Source organism: Heloderma suspectum, chromosome 5 (assembly GCF_057233095.1).
Source record: "Heloderma suspectum isolate Gila_16-S chromosome 5, 16-S_ref, whole genome shotgun sequence".
Classification (NCBI taxonomy): Eukaryota; Metazoa; Chordata; class Lepidosauria; order Squamata; family Helodermatidae; genus Heloderma; species Heloderma suspectum.
The window spans coordinates 127,505,033-127,524,573 of record NC_139462.1 but is presented as its reverse complement, the minus strand read 5'-3'; the positions used below and the strand labels follow the sequence as shown (position 1 = coordinate 127,524,573).

The 19,541-nt window shown below is 45.8% G+C and overlaps 1 protein-coding gene across 5 annotated transcripts in view; it reads left to right on the top strand.

Annotated features, from left to right (window-relative positions):
- The first annotated feature begins 14,358 nt into the window (after positions 1 to 14,358).
- The window catches only part of WNK4 (WNK lysine deficient protein kinase 4), a 52,896-nt gene continuing 47,713 nt past the window's right edge, over positions 14,359 to 19,541 (top strand). For 4 of the 5 annotated variants that reach the window (XM_084857328.1, XM_084857327.1, XM_084857326.1 and 1 more), the window contains exon 1: positions 14,359 to 14,996. In XM_084857328.1, the coding sequence (XP_084713454.1) occupies positions 14,454 to 14,996 (543 nt within the window). In that variant the 5' untranslated portion in view covers positions 14,359 to 14,453. The remainder of the gene's footprint in view (positions 14,997 to 19,541) is intronic. The other variant, XM_084857331.1, reaches the window with a different exon arrangement.

Genomic DNA, 19,541 nt, shown 5'->3' with positions numbered 1-19,541 from the left:
TATGCACTTATTTTCTTTTTCTTTCTTTTTTTCTTTAAGGTGATCTGAGAGAATAGAAGACAGCAATTTTGGACAAAATTCAGTGGTTAATTTTGATACAGAGAGGTATTGAAACTCAATCTGCCCAATAACTACAAGGAATCTTAAAGACTAACCAAGGTACCTAACAGACTAACTAATTTATTATGGCATAGTTTACATGGACTAGAGTCCGCTTCATCAGATGCATGAAGTGTTATGCTTAGTTACAAGTACATATACACATGGTTTGCAGGGAAGGGAATTGTAAACAGTGAGATCAGAGGAAAATGGAATGCAGAAAGTGCAGTCAGTGATACTTATCTTATTAATAGTGGCCATTCACAGAACAGTTGCTGGGTGATAACACAAGCATGCTTACAAGGATGAGCTAATTAACACATTTAGTATGGTCAAACAAACACCTTTATCCCTGTTCAAGGTACAGGAGGTAAGAGCTGAACCTCTTGATGAATTGTAGTTCAGCTGTTCCATGCTGCAATCTGTCCTTAAAGTTCTTTTGACCAAGAACAGCTACCTTCTTACCTGGAAGCTCATCTCCTAATCCATGATGGTTTTAAAAACTCATTGGTCGCTGGTGCCCCCCACCCCATGGTAGTGCCCCATCTAACCCACCTAGCTCTACTCACTCCTGTGTTCCACCCCACCTGTGGATTTTTCAAGATCACCCTTATTTTCAGCCATCCTGAAAAAGTCCTCCTTGAGCCACTACGTCTGTGGGCCAAACGCGATGTTTGTGTGGTTATTAAACATGTGCTTGCCAGTTTACCTATTAAGCAGAGGATCTACTTTTTATATCATAATGAGTGTGCGAGGAAAGGGAATGAAACCCACCTCTCCCCTACCTAACCTCACCACATTCAGCTGCTTAACCTTTTCCCCCTGCCTGGCCAACTTCCAGTATTGGAGCTGGACTGGAGAAAAAGCTTAAAGCATCTGAGTGTGGAGGGAGGGGGAGAGACAGGTTTTGTTCCCCACCCTTGTTTGCTCATTTTGATATTAAAAACAGACTCCAGGGCCAGCCCCCCAACCCCCAAGATACATAGTACCCAAAGCTGGTCATGTTATTTTTGCAGCAGTCACAGCAAATCCCACAAGTGCCTCTTTCCCTTTCTGGCAGTAAACATACAATAATTATACGTTAAATCACTAGCCATTTTCTGCCTTTTCATGACACCCAAAGTCAGCTGCCTGAAGGAGCCACCCCACTCTCCCTGGCCCTGGTAAACTCTCCCACCCGTTTTATAGGCCTGGCCCTGTGAATACATCGCAGAGCTGAAAGGGGGTAAATGCTAATTTAAGGAAGCTATTATTTATGCATGTGTTTATATGAAGAAAGTATTCAGAATAAATGGGTTCTGAACTTTAAAGAAGTTTTTCTAATTCAAGTTAAACATTTCTGAAGCTCTTTATAGAGCCTAAAATAAACTTGGGCTTGGCAAGAGCTTTGCTGGTTAGGGGGCCTCACTGATTGTCCATTCCTTTCTTTGAAGATCCACCTTCAACCTCACCTAGCAAAGGAATCACGCTAGGGGTACAAAGTTCTCTTTGCTGTTCTTCCACTCTTGCAAAGCCCTTGAGTTTCAAATCATTAGCTTTGCTGGAAACCTACAGCAAGTTAAGGGCGGAAGCAATGACTGCATTCTTTGAACAGGGGATTTTCTTCCACTGTTGAAGAATGCTCTTTCCCAAGAGTAGGAGAAGGGATCCTGAGAGAAACAATACTGACATTCAGGGGACAACACATTGCAAGCCCAGTAGATTCTAGTGCAAAGGTTTTCAGAAGTGACACAGACACTGACTGAAAATGCCTTTTAATCCAGCATGAGTAATCTGGGAGCACTGTTAATGTGGGGAAAAGTTTTTAAATCAAGCACATGTTACTGCTCACCACTGTACGAAAGTTTTCATTCAAATTTCAGGCATATGCCAAAAGTGCAAAAAACTGTGAAAATGACAACAATCTCTGACAGGAATCAACTCATCGTGAACAGGCAGCTGAATCAAAGTGGAGGAAACTGTGATGAGAAATGGGACACAATGGCCTGGAGCGGAAATTATTTTAGTGGGGAAATATCTCAATAATATAATTTGCTTGCTAAAAAAAAATATATATAGGTGTAAAATAATGATTTCTGAAATATATTTGTTTATGCGTTAAACCATTTTGGGAAATCTGGTTGAAAAGTGAGGCATAAATCCAAAACCAGTATATAAAAAAGTATTGGCTTAAAATGTTCATGAACAACATTTAAGATCACAGAATTTTTTTTTTTAGTGTCCCGCCAAGTGAACTTTGAAAATTTGAAATTTCAGGTTGACATTTTGCATCACTGCCAACATTATAATTCTGTATGAAATTCTGTGAACTCTCTGGAACAGAGACACCAAATATAACACCTTGTCCTGACATTGCAGTCAAAAGAAAGAGATAAAACCAGAAGGCCAAATGTCCAAATGTCTATGGATTGGGATCAGGGCTGAAAGACAAGACTGTCATTCCACTGTGTGCTTTTCAGTCTATGAGACTCACTTCTGTGTGCTTTGCCTTTCCCAAAGTAACACTCCTTACATGCATCCTGGTTGGCTATTTTCTTCCCTTGACCTGCCTGGTCACACTGTGAATGAGCATTCAGAGCAGATGAGAGCAAAAACAGCATACCTAAGGAAATAATCAGTGCAAGAAGTGGGTGGGTATGAACAAGAATGAAATTCCAACAAAATATTTCACTCTCATAAATTGCGAGAACCAGCAAAACGTAATGGAAATCCCAGAGAAACAGAACATACTTTTGTTGTGGCAGGCAATACCTTTGTTTGGGCCACCTAGTGCTTAAAGGGCATGATGTCAGTGCACAGGAGCGTTCTTCATGGCAAGGCCTGAGCACCGGCGTCGGCTCCCAGTCACTCAAGTGGAGCTCTCGGCTTCTCTTGCTCTTCCTTTGCAGTAGATCCTCCCTCTCAGCAGGGGCACTCTAGCTTTCGCGGCCTTGTTGTTTTCCTTTAGCAGTGGGACTGCTGCTGTGATCTGGGCTAATGGAGAGGGCTTCCGGGTGGAGCGTCAGGAGACCCGCTGCTCATCAGCTGTAAGGTGGTGGTGACGCTAGTGGGGAACTAATGCACGGGCAATAGCCAATTAGCTGTGGGGAGGGGGGCAGAGCCTGAGAGGCAAAGAGGGATGTCATTGGCTAGCTGCAGTAGTGCATTGTGCATGTGCTGGAGGTGGTGGGAAAGCTGAATGTGCAGGTGGGAGAGAGAGTGGCATGAACCTTGCAGCACTGCCTAAAGAAGAGCACTCTTTCAGTGGCAAGAAAAAGAAGTGAGCCAGCTGGAATTTGCCTGCCTGGTGACTTGGAGACTGACTGACCAAGCTTTGCTTGGCCAACATGGAGGGATGGGGAAGAGAGGCCCCAGACAGCCTCCAGCTGAGTCTAGCACAGGGTGCTGGTGCTTGACCAGTGGGGAAAAGGCCCCCCAAGTTGTCTTGGTGGTAGTGCCTGGAGCCAAAGTGGCTCCTGTTTGAAAATTATCGAAGATCACTGGTGTAGAGCTTTAGAAAAGTCAAGGTTTACATAAGCTTCTGAGTCATGCACGACTGTTCATCCAAAGCTTGCACCAGCATTTTAAATGCTAGTTGATTCAATAATGGTACTTTCCCACTCATTCGTGAAACCAATGCAGTTATAATTTTAACTGCACTTAAAATTATAGCAGAAGCCCAGACAGAGCTGAAAGCAAACAAAAGCAGACAGGGCTTTGTCACTGGATACTTCCCAGCCACTCACCCAATTTCAGTGGGATTTATTCAGGATATAATATGGGCAAGGGCTCTGAAGCAGAACCTGTTTTCAGCACAAAAGCTGAATCCTCAAACATGAGAAGAGAGATAAGGGTTCCCTTGAACATGAGCAGAGTGCAGTCCCGTACATGCTAAATAACAGCCAGCCTCACATGCATATGGGATCTCTGAGTGTGTCCCCCCACCCATTACGCACTCAGTTTACCTTGCATCATCTTTCCAGTGCCCATCAGCAAATGTGAAAGTGATGGTGCCTCCTGCCCTGACAGTGTCACTTTGGTGAGTTAGAACAGAGCAAACTGAGACTGCCTTCTTCATTTTTCCTATCTCTTATTGTGGAATAGAAACAGTTTGACCTTAGGGTAAAAGAACTTAATCTCAGCCGCAGTTGCTGTGTATTTTGTGTAAATAGCTCCATCAGGCAATTAAACACACTGAGAAAAGCTTACCAGGAAGACAAAAGCCTTGTGTTGCCTGCCCTCATGCCAACAGGCCTACTGTTTAGTTCTGAACATGCTGGGATTAGCTGCAGCCCTTCGAGGGATGCCACTCTTTTGTTTGGAGCCAGCAACGACTGTAGGCCACCAGAAGGGCTGGCGAACACCTGGAAGTGGGAGCTTCTGGGAAATGAACAGCACCTGCTGCCCCACAATATGTCTGATGCTCTTAAAGCTGATTATGAATGGTGTACATTGGCTATATATGCGTCATTCTTCTCCATGGTAAATGGCCCGAGTAAGTTGAAACAACACCAGATAACAGAGGTTGATAGGGCTTTGATTTGTTTTCCTTAATGATCATTAAGCATGATGTCTGAATACCTAAAGCACAGTTAAGGATTAACTGTAAACCCGGATGTGAAACCAGGGATGAAAATGGGTTTCTGAACCATGGTTTGTGTAAATCATGGTAAAAATCTGCATTGAGAATATATATGCGCATTCCCCTGCTTTCCCAGCCTCTCTGCTTGCAAAGGTGACAACAAGGTCTTGCCACCTGCCCTCCTCGGACAAGACCTTGTTTAGTAAGCAAAACTGAGGTTTCAGCTCTGTACATCTGGGATTTTGACCAGGATGAAGGGAACAAACCATGGCTAGTGTCTGCATTAGGCCTATGACCAGCTGGCTCTTCTTAAATGTTTTGCAAAGGATTTGCCCCTCAAACCCCATATAAGAAAGGTGGTTACGCAGTCAGTGCTTATTTTCCCAAATAAAAAGTGCTGATGATCACGTGTACTTGGAAGTCACATCCCTGGATCTAAAATGGATGCTATTCCAGGTAGTCTTGACCCACTGTTTTTCATCATCCATGAGGGGAAGGCCCTCTCCTTATTTAGTATTACTTCATGTCTTTCAGGCCTGAGCCCTGATACTGAAAACAGGTTCCCATGCTGAGCCATAACATCAGCAACAAGGAAAACATGACTATGACAGCAAGCAAATGACTCCACCGCCCACCAAAGGCAAAAGCTTGGCAGGGCTTGCTTTGGGGGAATCTACTGCCGAAATCCTCTGACTGGGGGTGGTGGGTGGAGAGTGAAGGGAGGCTGTTGCTGTTGTTGTTTTTGTTCAGTCGTTCAGTTGTGTCTGACTCTTCGTGACCACATGGACCATAGCACGCCAGGCCTTCCTGTCCTGCGCTCTCTCCCGGAGTGTGCTGAAGTCCATATTCATTGCATCGGTGATGCTATCTAGCCATCTCATCCCCTGCCGTCCCCTTCTCCTTTGGCCTTCAATCTTTCCCAGCATCAGGGTCTTTTCCAGGGAGTTTTCTCTTCGCATTAGGTGGCCAAAATATTTGAACTTCAGCTTCAGTATCTGTCCTTCCAATGAGCAGTCAGGGTTGATTTCCTTTAAAATTGACTGATTTGACCTCCTTGCAGTCCAGGGGACTCGTAAGGGTCTTCTCCAGCACCACAGTTCGAAAGCATCGATTCTTCGGCGCTCAGCTTTCCTTATAGTCCAGCTCTCACAGCCATATGTTGCTCCTGGGAAAACCATGGCTTTGATTAGACGAACCTTTGTCGGCAAGGTGATGTCTCTGCTTCTTACTATGCTGTCTAGGTTTGCCATAGCTTTCCGCCCAAGGAGCAAGCGTCTTTTAATTTCATAACTACAGTCACCGTCTGCGGTGATCTTGGAGCCCAAGAAAATAAAATGTGTCACTGCTTCCATTTCTTCCCCTTCTCTATGCCAGGAAGTGATGGGGGCAGATGCCATGATCTTCGTTTTTTTAATGTTGAGTTTCAAACCAGCTTTTGCACTCTCCACTTTCACCCTCAACAAGAGGCTCTTTAGATCCTCCTCACTTTCTGCCATTAGAGTGGTATCGTCTGCGTATCTGAGGTTGTTGATAATTCTCCCGGCAATCTTAATTCCGACCTGTGATTCATCCAACCTGGCGTTTCTCATTATGTACTCTGCATATAAATTAAATAAGCAGGGTGACAGTATACAGACTTGTCGTACTCCTTTCCCAATTTTGAACCAATCGGTTGTTCCATGTCTGGTTCTTACTGTTGCTTCTTGACCCTCGTACAGGTTTCTCAGGAGACAGGTAAGGTGGTCTGGTACTCCCATCACTTTAAGAATTTGCCACAGTTTGTTGTGATCCACACAATCAAAGGCTTTAGCGTAGTCAATGAAGCAGAAATAGACGTTTTTCTGGAATTCTCTTGTTTTCTCCAGGATCCAGCGAATGTTGGCGATTTGATCTCTAGTTCCTCTGCCTCTTCGAAACCCAGCTTGTACTTCCGGTAGTTCTCGGTTCGCATACTGCTGAAGCCTAGCTTGTAGGATTTTGAGCATCACCTTGCTGGCATGTGAAATGACTGCAATTGTACGGTAGTTTGAACACTCTTTGGCATTGCCCTTCTTTGGAACTGGAATGTAAACTGACCTTTTCCAGTCTTGCGGCCATTGTTGAGTGTTCCAAACTTGCTGGCATATTGAGTGCAGCACTTTTAACAGCATCATCTTTGGGGATCTGAAATAGCTCAGCTGGAATACTGTCACCTCCACTAGCTTTGTTGTTAGTAATGCTTCCTAAGGCCCACTTGACTTCACTCTCTGGGATGTCTGGCTCAAGTTCAGTGACTGCACTATCATGGCTATCAGGGACATTAAGAGCTTTCCTGTATAGTTCTGTGTATTCTTTCCACCTCTTCTTAATCTCATCTGCTTCTGTTAGGTCCCTTCCTTCTTTGTCCTTGATCATGCCCGTCTTTGCACAAAACATTCCCTTGAGATCTCCGATTTTCTTGAAGAGATCTCTAGTCTTTCCCATTCTGTTGTTTTCCTCGATTTCTTTGCATTGTTCATTTAAGAAGGCCTTCTTGTCTCTCCTTGCTATTCTCTGGAAATCTGCATTCAGTTGGGTATATCTTCCCCTTTCTCCCTTGCTTTTTGCTTCCCTTCTTTCCTCAGCTACTTGTAAAGCCTCATCAGACAGCCACTTTGCTTTCTTGCATTTCTTTTTCTTTGGGATGGATTTAGTTGCTGCCTCCTGAACAATGTTACAGACCTCTGTCCATAGTTCCTCAGGCGCTCTGTCTATCAGGTCTAATCCCTTAAATCTATTCCTCACCTCCACTGTATATTCATCAGGGATATGATTTAGGTCACACCTGAATGGTTTAGTGGTTTTCCCTACGTTCTTCAATTTAAGCCAAAATTTTGCGATAAGAAGCTCATGATCTGAGCCACAGTCAGCTCCAGGTCTTGTTTTTACTAACTGTATAGAGCTTCTCCATCTTTGGCTGCAAAGGACATAAACAATCTGATTTCGATATTGACCATCTGGTGATGTCCATGTGTAGAGTCGTCTCTTGTGCTGTTGGAAAAGAGTGTTTGCTATGATCAGCGTGTTCTCTTGGCAAAACTCTATTAGCCTTTGTCCTGCTTCTTTTTGTACACCAAGGCCATGCTTGCCTGTTATCCCGGTGATTTCTGGACTTCCTACTTTAGCATTCCAATCCCCTATGATGAAAAGGACATCTTTTGTTGGTGTTAGTTCTAGAACGTGTTGTAGGTCTTCATAGAACCGATCAACCTGAGCTTCTTCGGCCTCAGTGGTTGGGGCATAGATTTGAATTACTGTGATGTTGAATGGTTTGCCTTGGATTTGTACTGAGATCATTCTATCGTTTTCGAGATTGTACCCCAGTACTGCTTTTCCCACCCTTTTGTTGACTATGAGTGCTACTCCATTTCTTCTAAGGGATTCTTGCCCACAGTAGTAGATATAATGGTCACCTGAATTAAGTTCGCCCATGCTTGTCCATTTTAGTTCGCTGATTCCCAAGATGTTGATGTTCAATCTTGCCATCTCATGTTTGACCACCTCCAGCTTACCTTGATTCATTGATCTGACATTCCAGGTTCCTAAACAATATTGTTCTTTACAGCATCGGACTTTCTTTTCACCACCAGACACATCCACAGCTGAGTGTCCTTTCAGCTTTGGCCCAGCCGCTTCAATTTTTCTGGCGCTACTTGGAAATTCCCTCTGCTCTTCCCCAGTAGTATATTGGACACCTTCTGACCTGAGGGGCTCATCTTCCGGCGTCATCTCTTTTAGCCTTGTGATATGTTCCATGGGGTTTTCTTGGCAGGAATACTGGAGTGGGTTGCCATTTCCTTCTCCAGTGGACCACATTTTGTCAGAACTCTCCGCCATGACCTGTCCGTCTTGGGTGGCCCTGCACGGCATAGCTTATGGCTTCACTGAGTTACGCAAGCCCCTTCGCCACAACAAGGCAATGATCCATGAAGGGAGAAGGGAGGCTACCCATAGGCAAATGTAACAACATCCTCCAGGAAATCCAAGTGGACAATATCCACAAAAGCTTATGTCAGAATAAATGTGTCAGTCTTTAAGGTGCCACAAGACTCTTTGTTGTTTCATCTAGACAGAGCTACCTGTTCTCCCATTCCACATTTTCCACAGACTGCACATGTAGTCCCCCATCAGGTACCAGACAATGTTGTCTACTTTCCCCATTGATATTCAATTTATGTTTGGAACCTCTGGCATGTGCTACTAGACAGAATACTAGTATTCATGGATTTGTCCATTTTGGTTTAGAATTTAAAATTAGCCTTTATGCTGATTATCTTTTGTTGTTTGTCTCGAGACTCCAGTCATACAATCATAGAATAGTAGGGTTGGAAGGAGCCTATAAGACCATTGAGTCCAACCCTACTCAATGCAGGAATCCAAGACAGAGCATCCCTGACAGATGGCTGTCCAGCCTCGTCTTGAATGCCTCCAGTGTGGAAGAGCCCACCACCTCCCTAGGTCATTGGTTCCATTGTCATATTGTCATACTGCTCTAACAGTCAGGATGTTTTTCCTGATGTTCAGCCAGAATCTGGCTTCCTGTAACTTGAGCCCATTATTCCGTGTCCTGCATTCTGGGATGACTGAGAAAGGATCCTGGCTTTCCTCTCTGTGACAACCTTTCAAGTACTTGAAGAGCGCTATCGTTATCTCCCCTCAGTCTTCTCTTCTCAAGGCTAAAGATGCCCAGTTCTTTCAGTCGCTCTTCATAGGGCTTTGTTTCCAGTCCCCTGATCATCCTTGTTGCCCTCCTCTGAACCCTCTCCAGCTTGACTGCATCCTTCTTAAAATGCCGTACCCAGAACTGAACACAGTACTTGAGATGAGGCCTATCCAGTGCTGAGTAGAAGGGAACTAGTACTTCCTGGGATTTGGAAGCTATGCTTCTATTAATGCAGCCCAAAATAGCATTTGCCTTTGTTGCAGCCACATCACATTGTTAGCTCATATTCAGCTTGTGATCGACAACAATTCCAAGATCCTTCTCACTTGTAGTGTTGTTGAGCCACGTATCCCCCATCTTGTAACTGTGCATTTGGCTTCTTTTTCCTAGGTGCAGAACTTGGCATTTATCCCTATTAAATTTTGTTCTGTTGTTTCCTGCCCAGCGCTCTAGTCTATCCAGATCACTTTGAATTTTGTTTCTGTCTTCCAGAGTATTAGCTATCCCACCCAATTTTGTGTCATCTGTAAATTTGATGAGCATTCCCTGCACCTCCTCCTCCAAATCATTAATAAAAATGTTGACTGAGCCCTGGGGTACCCCGCTCATTACCTCTCCCCAGTTTGAGATCCCACTGATAAGCACTCTTTGAGTCCGATTCTGTAGCCAACTGTGGATCCACCGGATCGTTGTTTCATCTAGCCCACTTTGAGCTAGTTTGCTCATCAGGATATCATGGGGCACTTTGTCAAAAGCTTTGCTGAAGTCTTGATGAAATTTATTAATACCTTTGGTGAACCGTCCAGCTATTCAATTAATTGGTCAATGTCAGAAATACTGCCGACTGGAGTTAGGGTATATTCTAGTGTATTAGCCAGTTGGCAATCTCAGCAGTGCCCAGAGTTCATTACTTACTTGGGAATAATTATCCGTAGAGATATCTCTCAGATGATTAGGTTAAATTTAAACAAGTTGATTAATGTTTCACAAGATATAGATGGGCATCTTTAAAGTTGAATTGATGGGGTAAGGCAAATTACACTTAAGATGAATACCATACCTCAAATTTATATGTGGGATCCGTATACTTATATCTGGCAAATATTTCAAAAAACTTAAATGCTTTGTTTCATAAATTCTTTTGGGGTTCCTTTCCACCAATAATATATTTAAAAAGGATGCAACTTCCAATTAATGGTGAGTTTGGTTTTCCAGATCCAGCTATGTACCGTTGGGCCTGTTTGCTGAGCTCTACTAACTTTAGGTCTTTTCCACTCAGATTTCCTGCCTTGGTCAGCATTGGAATCTTCTTGTCTGGACTCTGGAGCCTCTCTTTAAATGGATGGCTTTAGGTTCTTGGCATATCAAGGTAGGCAGAGCTCCTCCCGCAATTTTGGCAGTTAGAGAAGTTTGACGTATAATGTCACGTCAATTACAGTTTGACCCATTTTCCCATGCTAAACTGACTTTATGGGGAAATCCCGATTTAAGAATTAGCAAGAAAATGTTCTTATGGCAGACTTGGCCAGATAAAATTAACTTTACCCTAGATCAATTAGTGGGGGTTGATGATTTTTTTTGTTGTTTTCAACTTTTGAGATCATTTTGATTTGCCTGCTACAGCAGAATGGCAGTACTTGCAACTGGAACCTTTGTTTATATCTAGATTCAGTCCTGCTGCTTTTACTGCTTCAGAGTTTCCTTCGCTATTGGAAATATTTATTGAGGCTGATCAGACATATGGACCCACGATTCATGTTTATAAACATTTATTATCAATGAATAAATATGAGTGATTTATAGCAGGAATGGAACAGGCAATTGGAACATCCTATTTTGTTTAATCAGTGGACTGCCGTCTTGGTGTCTGTATCAGACATTTCAACGGATCTTCGGTTACGCCTTATTTGGCAAAAACTCGTTTCGCGTGTATTGGACACCACAATGTCTTTTTAATAAAGGTTTGTCAAATTCAGCTAATTGTTGGAGGTGTAATGCAGTCAATGCTTCCCTTATTCATATGTTTTGGAAATACTCAATGGTTGCCTCCTCTTGGGAGGAAGTTATTATATGGATAAATTTTGTATCAGAAAGCTGTTTAATATTTACTGATGTAAATGTTCTTTTAACTTACTTATCTGCTTCTTGGAATGTAACACATGGTCAGCGTAAATGGATTTTTCGCACCCTTTTGGTTGCTAAAAGACTGATAGTGGAAGGATAAAAGCTCACCGCCTATAACGCAATGGACTAACCTATTTTTTCTTCCTTGAATAAGGAAGAAATATTTTCTTTGTAATCTTTAAAACTGAGGATTTTAGAATACGTTGTTGCATTTTTATTTTATTTTTTTGTTAGGTTTTCTGTTTGTTTTGTTAAAATTCACAATAAAAAAATGGGGGGGGGAATGCAGTCCCCTATCACGCCACACTTGCCCATTCTCCATTCATGAATGTGGATCCCACAAATTGAAGAATTGGGAGCAGCAGTGATAGGAAGAACTTTGGATTAAAAGGACAAGGAATTTATCTGGAGGAAGGCAGAGATAGGATCCACCAAACACCAGCATTTGCTATTTCTTGCTGCTGTGGAGGTCTACACAGGAAATCTTTTGACCTATTCTCTCAGTGAAAATATGTTTCCTTTTCCTATGTAGTTATTCTCTCCCTCTCTCTCTTCCTCCTCTCTCCCCCTTTTCTCCCCTTCTCTGTGCCAGATGTATTCAGACCTCTCCTTCTCTCTGTTCTCACTTTTTAAACCCTCCCACATCTTTGATGTTCTTCTGTCCAGCCAAATCCCTGTGCCCCCCTTCCAAACTCTGTGTGCAGCTCTCCAGCTGAGGAGAGCTGACCAGTTCCCAGAAAGAGGTGGACTGTTGTGTTCTCTTGTTTTCTTATGCACCATAATTTTACCAAGATCATTTGTTGGATCAGTACATAGTTGAGCTGGAAATGACAGCCAAGTGTCTATGGTGAAACTAGACTTGGCTTCATTCACACAATTAGAAATTGCCTGAATGGTCACCCACCCGCCCCATACACACACTAAATAGCAGGTGCAGGACCCTGATCTGGATGGGGACCTGGGGGGCGGGGAGTAAGAGGACCAAGGAGGCTTTAACCCTTTGCCTCCTGCTGCAGTCGCAATCTGGATTTCCAGATTGAAGACTCTGCACCTGCTATTTGCTCCAGTTGACGGAAAGCGCCAGTTGAACCAATGAAATCTCTTCTTCCTACGCAAATAGGCATGGGCCAGTCCAGATCAGGATGGCAACAGGGAGCAAAGGGTTAGATTTCTGTTTCCCCCACGCCTTCCTGCCAGGGTTCCAATCTGGATTAGAGATCCCACTCCTGCTATTTTCTTTTTAAAAACATTCACAAAATTGCTAATTGCATGGATGGCATTGCGTCGCGTTTGGCCCTTTATCCCTCTGTCTCGTGCTAGACTGCTGATCGGCTTCTCTGCTTTTTGGGAGCCTGGGCTTTGGAGTCCAAACCATTCAGATGCTGGAAGGAATTCCAGTCTTCTTCCTCGACACAGCAGGCTCTCCAGCCCCACTGTTCAGATCAACAAAATGCAATCCAAAACACAGCGTGCCACAAGGAGACTGAAGTGCACTGCAGATAAGCAGTTGAGAACGGGGGGAAGGGAAGAACACCTCAGATAGAGTGGTCCCGAAGCTGGTGCTAGAAAGGAGTCATTTATGTTATGAAGAATGCCTAGCATGGTCTTCCATAGGTCTTACTCAGGGACACAAAAACAAACAGCATGTGTTTACAAATGTATATTGAAACAAATGCAGAGCGCTAAAACACATAATACATACCTGAACAAACAGAAAGCATAAATGTCATATTGTATAAACTTTTAAAAACGTTTAGTGGTCAATATTCATAGAATCAATAACACCCATATTTCAGAAACCTGGACGGATTAACAAGTATCAGCATTTTTTTTCAAAATATACACCATCCCAGTTATATCAGTGCAAGTTGGAGAAGACTTATGGGTCAAAATGCAATATTAGAAAAATAAATTACTACTTTCTAGCACCAGCTACAGACCCACTTCTTTCCTTTGCACTACAGAGCAAGTAGCCACAAATAACTCGGGCAAGCAAGCCAAACCACATGCTACAGAGGATGGCTAAAAACAACCATCTACGTTGGGAGAGAATTTCCTTCCTGACCCAAAATTCCTAACCCCAAGTATGACAACCCAGCAAAGGTTTTAGGAAATCTAGCTTGTATTGGCATAGCTTAAGATATTTTGCTGGTCAGAATTTTCATCAGAAGCCCAGGGGCAAAACTGGGTATCTCACTGGCAAGTCTCCCAATACGGTATTGCCACTGGGCTTCTGCTGATGAAAATTCGGACCAGCAAAATATCTTAAGCTATGCCAGTATGATTTCAAGTCCTACGCCTGTCTTTTCTGCTACACTTCTGTGCCACCCTCCCTTCAAAGAGCCTGGAGTGATGTTGTGCAGCCCAGGCCATGCATATTTGCTCAGGATTAAGTCCCACAGAGTTCAATGGGATTGCGATCTCGCGCATGCCATGAAGCTAGAAGGGGATGGCCACGGCGACGATCGCAGCACACGCCATTTGCCTCTGTCGGCGTTCTTCGTGCGGGCGACGATACACGTGTTTGGGATTTTAAGGCCTTTTTCATAGTCCGCTTCCTGCTTTTTAAAAGCAGACCAAGAACTTCTCCCAGCTAAAGGTGCAACAGAGGTCAGCAACGTATCCCGCTCACGCAGACCTCCCCCCCAACAAGCAACAGCGCACGCTTCGCCGCCCGTCGAAAAGAGGCGCGAGAAGAGGCCGGAGGCGGGGGGACGGGCCCCTCGGTCGCGTCTAGCGGCGGCGGCGGCTCGGGCACCTCACCGGGGCGCGGAGAGGCTACCCTGGGGCGGGAGAAGGCAGGAGCGGGAAGGCGGCTCGCGCACGCCTGGCCAGCGACGGAGGGGAGGGGACGGCCGCCGCAGGAGCCTGCCCGGAGGGGGCGGTGCCGCCGCGTCCCTGGGGCGCACGTAGCAGCCGCCCGACCCACGGGCTCAGCGAGCGGCGCCCGCGTTCGCTCTCGGCCGGCTTGTCTCGCTCGGCGGTCCGATGCTGATGTTGAGGGCGCCCGACGCGGGCGCCGGCGCGCTCCTGGGCCAGCCCGAGGGGGTGGACCCGGGCAGCTGCGGCATGGAGGAGGCGGCCGGCCAGGCGGCGTGTGCCCGGGCGCGCAGACCCTCCGGCCGCCGCGGGTCAACCTACAGGATCAGCCGCCGGAGCTCGGCCGAGCTGGGGCTGCGGGGCTTCGACGGCGGAGGCGGTGCCCCGGCTGCAGCCTCGGTGGCTCTGGAGGCGGCGGGGCCGCCTCCGGCTTTCGGGAGCGCTGCTCCTCCGGCCGGGGGATCCGCGGGCAGCGAAAGCGCTCCCGAGGCCGCCCCGTCGCAGCCGCTGCTCTCGCCCGCGGAGAGCCGCCACGATCGCGGCCACTGGGAGCGAGAGGAGAACGAAGAGGCGGAGACGCACGCCGTGGCCACGTCCCCCGACGGCCGCTTCCTCAAGTTTGACATCGAGATCGGCCGCGGCTCCTTCAAGACTGTGTACAAAGGGCTCGACACCGAGACCACCGTCGAGGTGGCTTGGTGCGAACTTCAGGTGGGTAACTGAGCCGGGGATCCGGTGGCGTCGCCCCCGCCCCGTCGAGCACCGATGAGGGAGAGCTCGCGGTGCGCCGAGGCTCAGCGCCGGCATGATTTCTCAGGAATAGAACAAGTTCCTTGGGGCACGTGGTGCTGGTTTAAGAAAGAAGGGTGCCTCTGATCACATGCAGAGTGAATTGCCCTCAGTGACTGTAACGTCACATGTAGGGAGTAAGAAGTGCTTTCGAGGCACGGGGAGCCCCTCAGCCCCAGTACCTGTCTTCGTGGGAATTGAACACTGGAGGACGATCCCCTGAGAGTGAGGTGGGGGCAGACGCGTGGCAAAGGGTGCAGCAAAGGCTGACACACGAGCCACCCCTGGGCTGCGGAGGTGCTTGAGGAAGGGGGGCAAAGAAGAGGTGCGGAAGTGTCTGGGGAGACGGTTTCCCGCAGGAATTGAAAGGGGGGGTTGAATGCTGGGGGGGGGGTCTGCGCGAGACACCCTTTGCTCTTAGGAAATGTGGACTCGGGCTGTATGTTCAGCAACAGAGTAAAAAAGGAAAAATGTTTCACAATCATTTTATTGACTGAAGTTTAAATTAAAGTTAGCTGCATTTACATCCTCCTCGTTTTCTTGACGCAATTTTGCTATTTATGAATTTCTCAAACCAGTGAATTTCTCGTTCATTTTCAGTCGCTTCTCCTGTATCTGATTGTTCTGGTTCTTTAATTTATAGGCATACACATGACCAGCCAGAAGGTGCCTTCTTTTTGAACGGCCTTCTTCTACGCCCTTTTAAAAGAAAAAAGGCACTCAGCTGTAGCTGTGTTTGGAAGTGGCCAGAGATCATTCCAGCAAGCATAATAGCAGGATTGGGTCACAATAAAATGTTTTCAACAGGACAATGATAAGTTGATCTCTGGAGGGGTGTTCAGAGATTGGAGGTGGGTGGGTTTGTGGGAGATCCCTGTGAGAGGCAGCCAAGAGCGGCCTGTCCGAAACCAAAGTGAGGCAATGTAGCGGGAGCTACTCATGGTTCAGAGAAGATTCAGACAAGGTGCTAGAGTGGAATGGGGGCAGCGGGTGCCTCTGCTCTGCCAGACCTGGGGAAGAAGGGCAGGGGAGACACAGAGTGGTCGCGTGCCTTCCTGACAGCAACTTCTTGGGCGGGGTTTAGTTAGGCATCTCGGAGGAGTCTGTGAACCTGCTCCTGTGTGTGTGTGTGTGTGTGGGGGTGTTTTAGGAAAGGAAAGGTTCCTCCTGTGCAAGCACCGAGTCACTGCTGACTCCTAGAGGGAGGCTGCTTTCGCTGGTGTTTTCATGGCAGACTATAGCGGGGTGGTTTGCCATTGCCTTCCCCAGCCATGACTACCTTCCCCCCAGCAAGCTGGGTACTCATTTTACCGACCTCAGAAGGATGGAGGGCTGAGTCTACCTGAGCCGGCTACCCGAGACCCGGCTGCTGCTGGGATCGAACTCAGGTCGTGGGGAGAGTTTCGGTTGCAATACTGCCGCCCACCACTCTGTGCGATTGCTGGGTTACCGCCTCTTGAGATGTAGCTGTCTCTCTGTGCTTTTTCTCTTTGGGGCTCTTCTGGAAGTATTATATAATTTTATATATACATATACAAGAAAAACTTCCTGACTGTAAGAGCAATACGACAATGGAACCAATTACCTGGGCAGGTGGTGGGCTCTCCCACACTGGAGGCCTTCAAGACGAGGCTGGACAGCCATTTGTCAGGGATGCTCTGACTTGGATTCCTGCATTGAGCAGGGGGTTGGACTCGATGGCCTTGTAGGCCCCGTCCAACCCTACTATTCTATGATTCTATGATTCTATATGGCCATGTTTTAGTGTTTTAATTGGTATTGGTTATTGTAAGCCACTCTCTGAGGGTAAATACCAACAGTGAGGTATTAAATCTGCTAAATAAACAATTAAGTACATAAAGTGGTACAGCAAGGAGCCATATTTTCCTATACCCTCCAGATATGATGAAGGGGAAGGAGAAGGGTGTTGTCCAAGTCAGAGGGAGCTGGAAATCTGCTGCTGTCTGTTGCATGGGGACAAGGTTGGTTGATCAGTGTTAAGGGAATGTACTCTGCACATGCTCTGAGGCACACTGCATAGTCACAATTTTCAGGACTGAGCCTAGGTTCAAAAGCCAGTTCCAAGGCTGTTGTGGCACAAACTGACTCCTCTTTGAGACCGACTGAGTTGCTGCTTTTCTGTGGTGGCAGGATGAATTTGAATAAGGGTGCTTCTTGGATTATCACCAATGGGCAGCACAAAGAGATGGCAATCGCCCCTGCTTTGCCACTATGTCATAGCTAGTCCCTACAAGACTGGGTGCTGGCATGGCAGGAGAGGGAAGGTACCAGGCTGGCAGCTGCTTTTCTGCTGGCCGTGTTTGCCACAGGCATTAAATTCAGCAGCGATCCATGTGACTTGCTTGGCACAGTGAGAACAGTCATGTGCTGTAAAGGTGTGTAAGGCAGACAGATTCCCATCTCTCTCAATCCTTGGGTTGTAGTCGGAACAGATGTGAGGAAGGGTTGGTGGATATGTGTGGTTGTAGTCGGAACAGATGTGAAGAAGGGTTGGTGGATATTTCTTGTGTTTTTGAAAATGGCAAAAACCTTCATTTTCAAAAAAAGAATGTTTAAGAGAATGTTATGAAATGTTTTCTCTGAGAACAAGGAGTAAAATACCTGTTAGAGACAGACTTGGAGCTAAAGAAATCCCAGGTTCTTGCTTGCCCAACCACTAGGCATTTTTATTTATTTGTTTCAACTCTGAATAGGGTTTGAGCCTAAGAATTTAAAATATTTTTTCACCCTAGTTTAAAGCAGTGTGTTCCTTTATTGAGTGTTTTGTAAATTTTGAGAGCTTGTGTACTTGGGCACCAACCTAAGTAATTTGAACAGAAGTTTTAAAAAATAATTTATATGTCCTACTAAGTCAGTAGAACAATTGAACTAAACATTGTGTCTTCCATCCTGCAGGTTTTCAGAGTGCTTTTAAAGAACTAAACATTATTTTAATCAGCCGTCCACAACCTGGTGCCCTATAGATGCATTAGACTACAGTTCCCAGCATTCCCAGCCAGCATGCTGGCCATGATGGGAGTTGTAGTCCAACACATCTGGAGAACTCCATGTTGGGGAAGGCTGATTAAAATAATGTTTTGCTCTTCAAAACATGCTGCTTTCCAAGTAGATTATATTTATTAAATATTCTAATTAGCTAGAGACCTGTGGCTAAAGATAAGGCTGGTGAGCACAAACCAGGGCATACGATTCCCCTCTCCTTTTCCCTCCCCCATTTCTGGCTGCTTTCTTAGCTCCCTGGCTCATATTCTCCTAAACTCCAAATTCTTGCCTGCCCCATTCTTGATAACAGAGCACTTCCTTCTGTCCTGAGATGAGTTTCTCCTCAGCTCCACCCCTCTGCCTCAGTTTTCCTCCCTGCCTCTTCAGTTTAGTTCCATGCTCCCTCTTTCCTTCAGACTTCTGTCTCCACCCATTCTTCCCCCAGGTTCCTGCTCCTCAGCTTTCTTAGCCAATCTGGACATCTTGCCCATTATCTCTCTATGTTCTAGGATGTCTTTCCACTCTACTGCTCAGTGTTCAGTCTTTCTGATTGCCCAGGACCACTTCCCTGCCTTCGTCTTAAAGAACACAGCCTCTCCTGTTTCCAGGTCCTCTGTCATTTTTGTCGCAAGCAAATTGACCTTTCCCTTCACTCACAGAAACTGTAATATTTGTCTACAAGCTTTTGCTGACATTGTTCCCTGCAGTAGATAGTATGTTTCTGAATATTCCATTCCAAAGAGCTGTAACAGTAGCACTGAGGGGTGGGGGGGCAGCAAGCTTGCAGGTGACAGATGATAAGCCACTTTTTAGGCTGTACGTGGGTGTGCTTGAAAATCTGAGGAAAGTATGGAAGAATAAATGAATTTGTTCCATTTTCAGCAAGTCTTTCTTTGCTTAAAGTCATGGTGAATGGTCAAATGTAAAAACTCTGTGATGGAGTGTAAATCAATGAGGCAAAACTTAGATTGACATTTCGAAAATATATCAGTAGCTGTATAAACTTTATTTTTCTGGTTCCGAGGGTGACTAGGGTTGATTGCAGTTCAGTGGGCTCTGGCAACTTCCCTTGGCTTTTCTGATATTGGTAACAACTGCAGTACTCATAGATTCATAGAGTTGGAAGGGGCCATTTAGGCCATCAAGCCCACTCCCTGCTCAGTGCAGGAACCCAGTTTAAAGCATCCCTGACTGATGGCTGCGCAATCTCTGCTTGAAGACCTCCAGTGGCAGAGAACCCACCACCTCCGTAGGCAGTTGCTTCCGTTGGCTGACTGCTCTGACTGTTACGAAGTTTTCCCTGATGTTCAACCGAAATCTGCCTTCCTGTAACTTAAGCACATTATTCCGTGTCCTACAGTCTTGGATGATAAAGAACAGATTGTGGCTCTCTTCTGTGTAACCATCCTTTAGGTCACTTGAAAAGTGCTATCCTATCCCGTCTTTTCTTCTCCAGGCTAAACA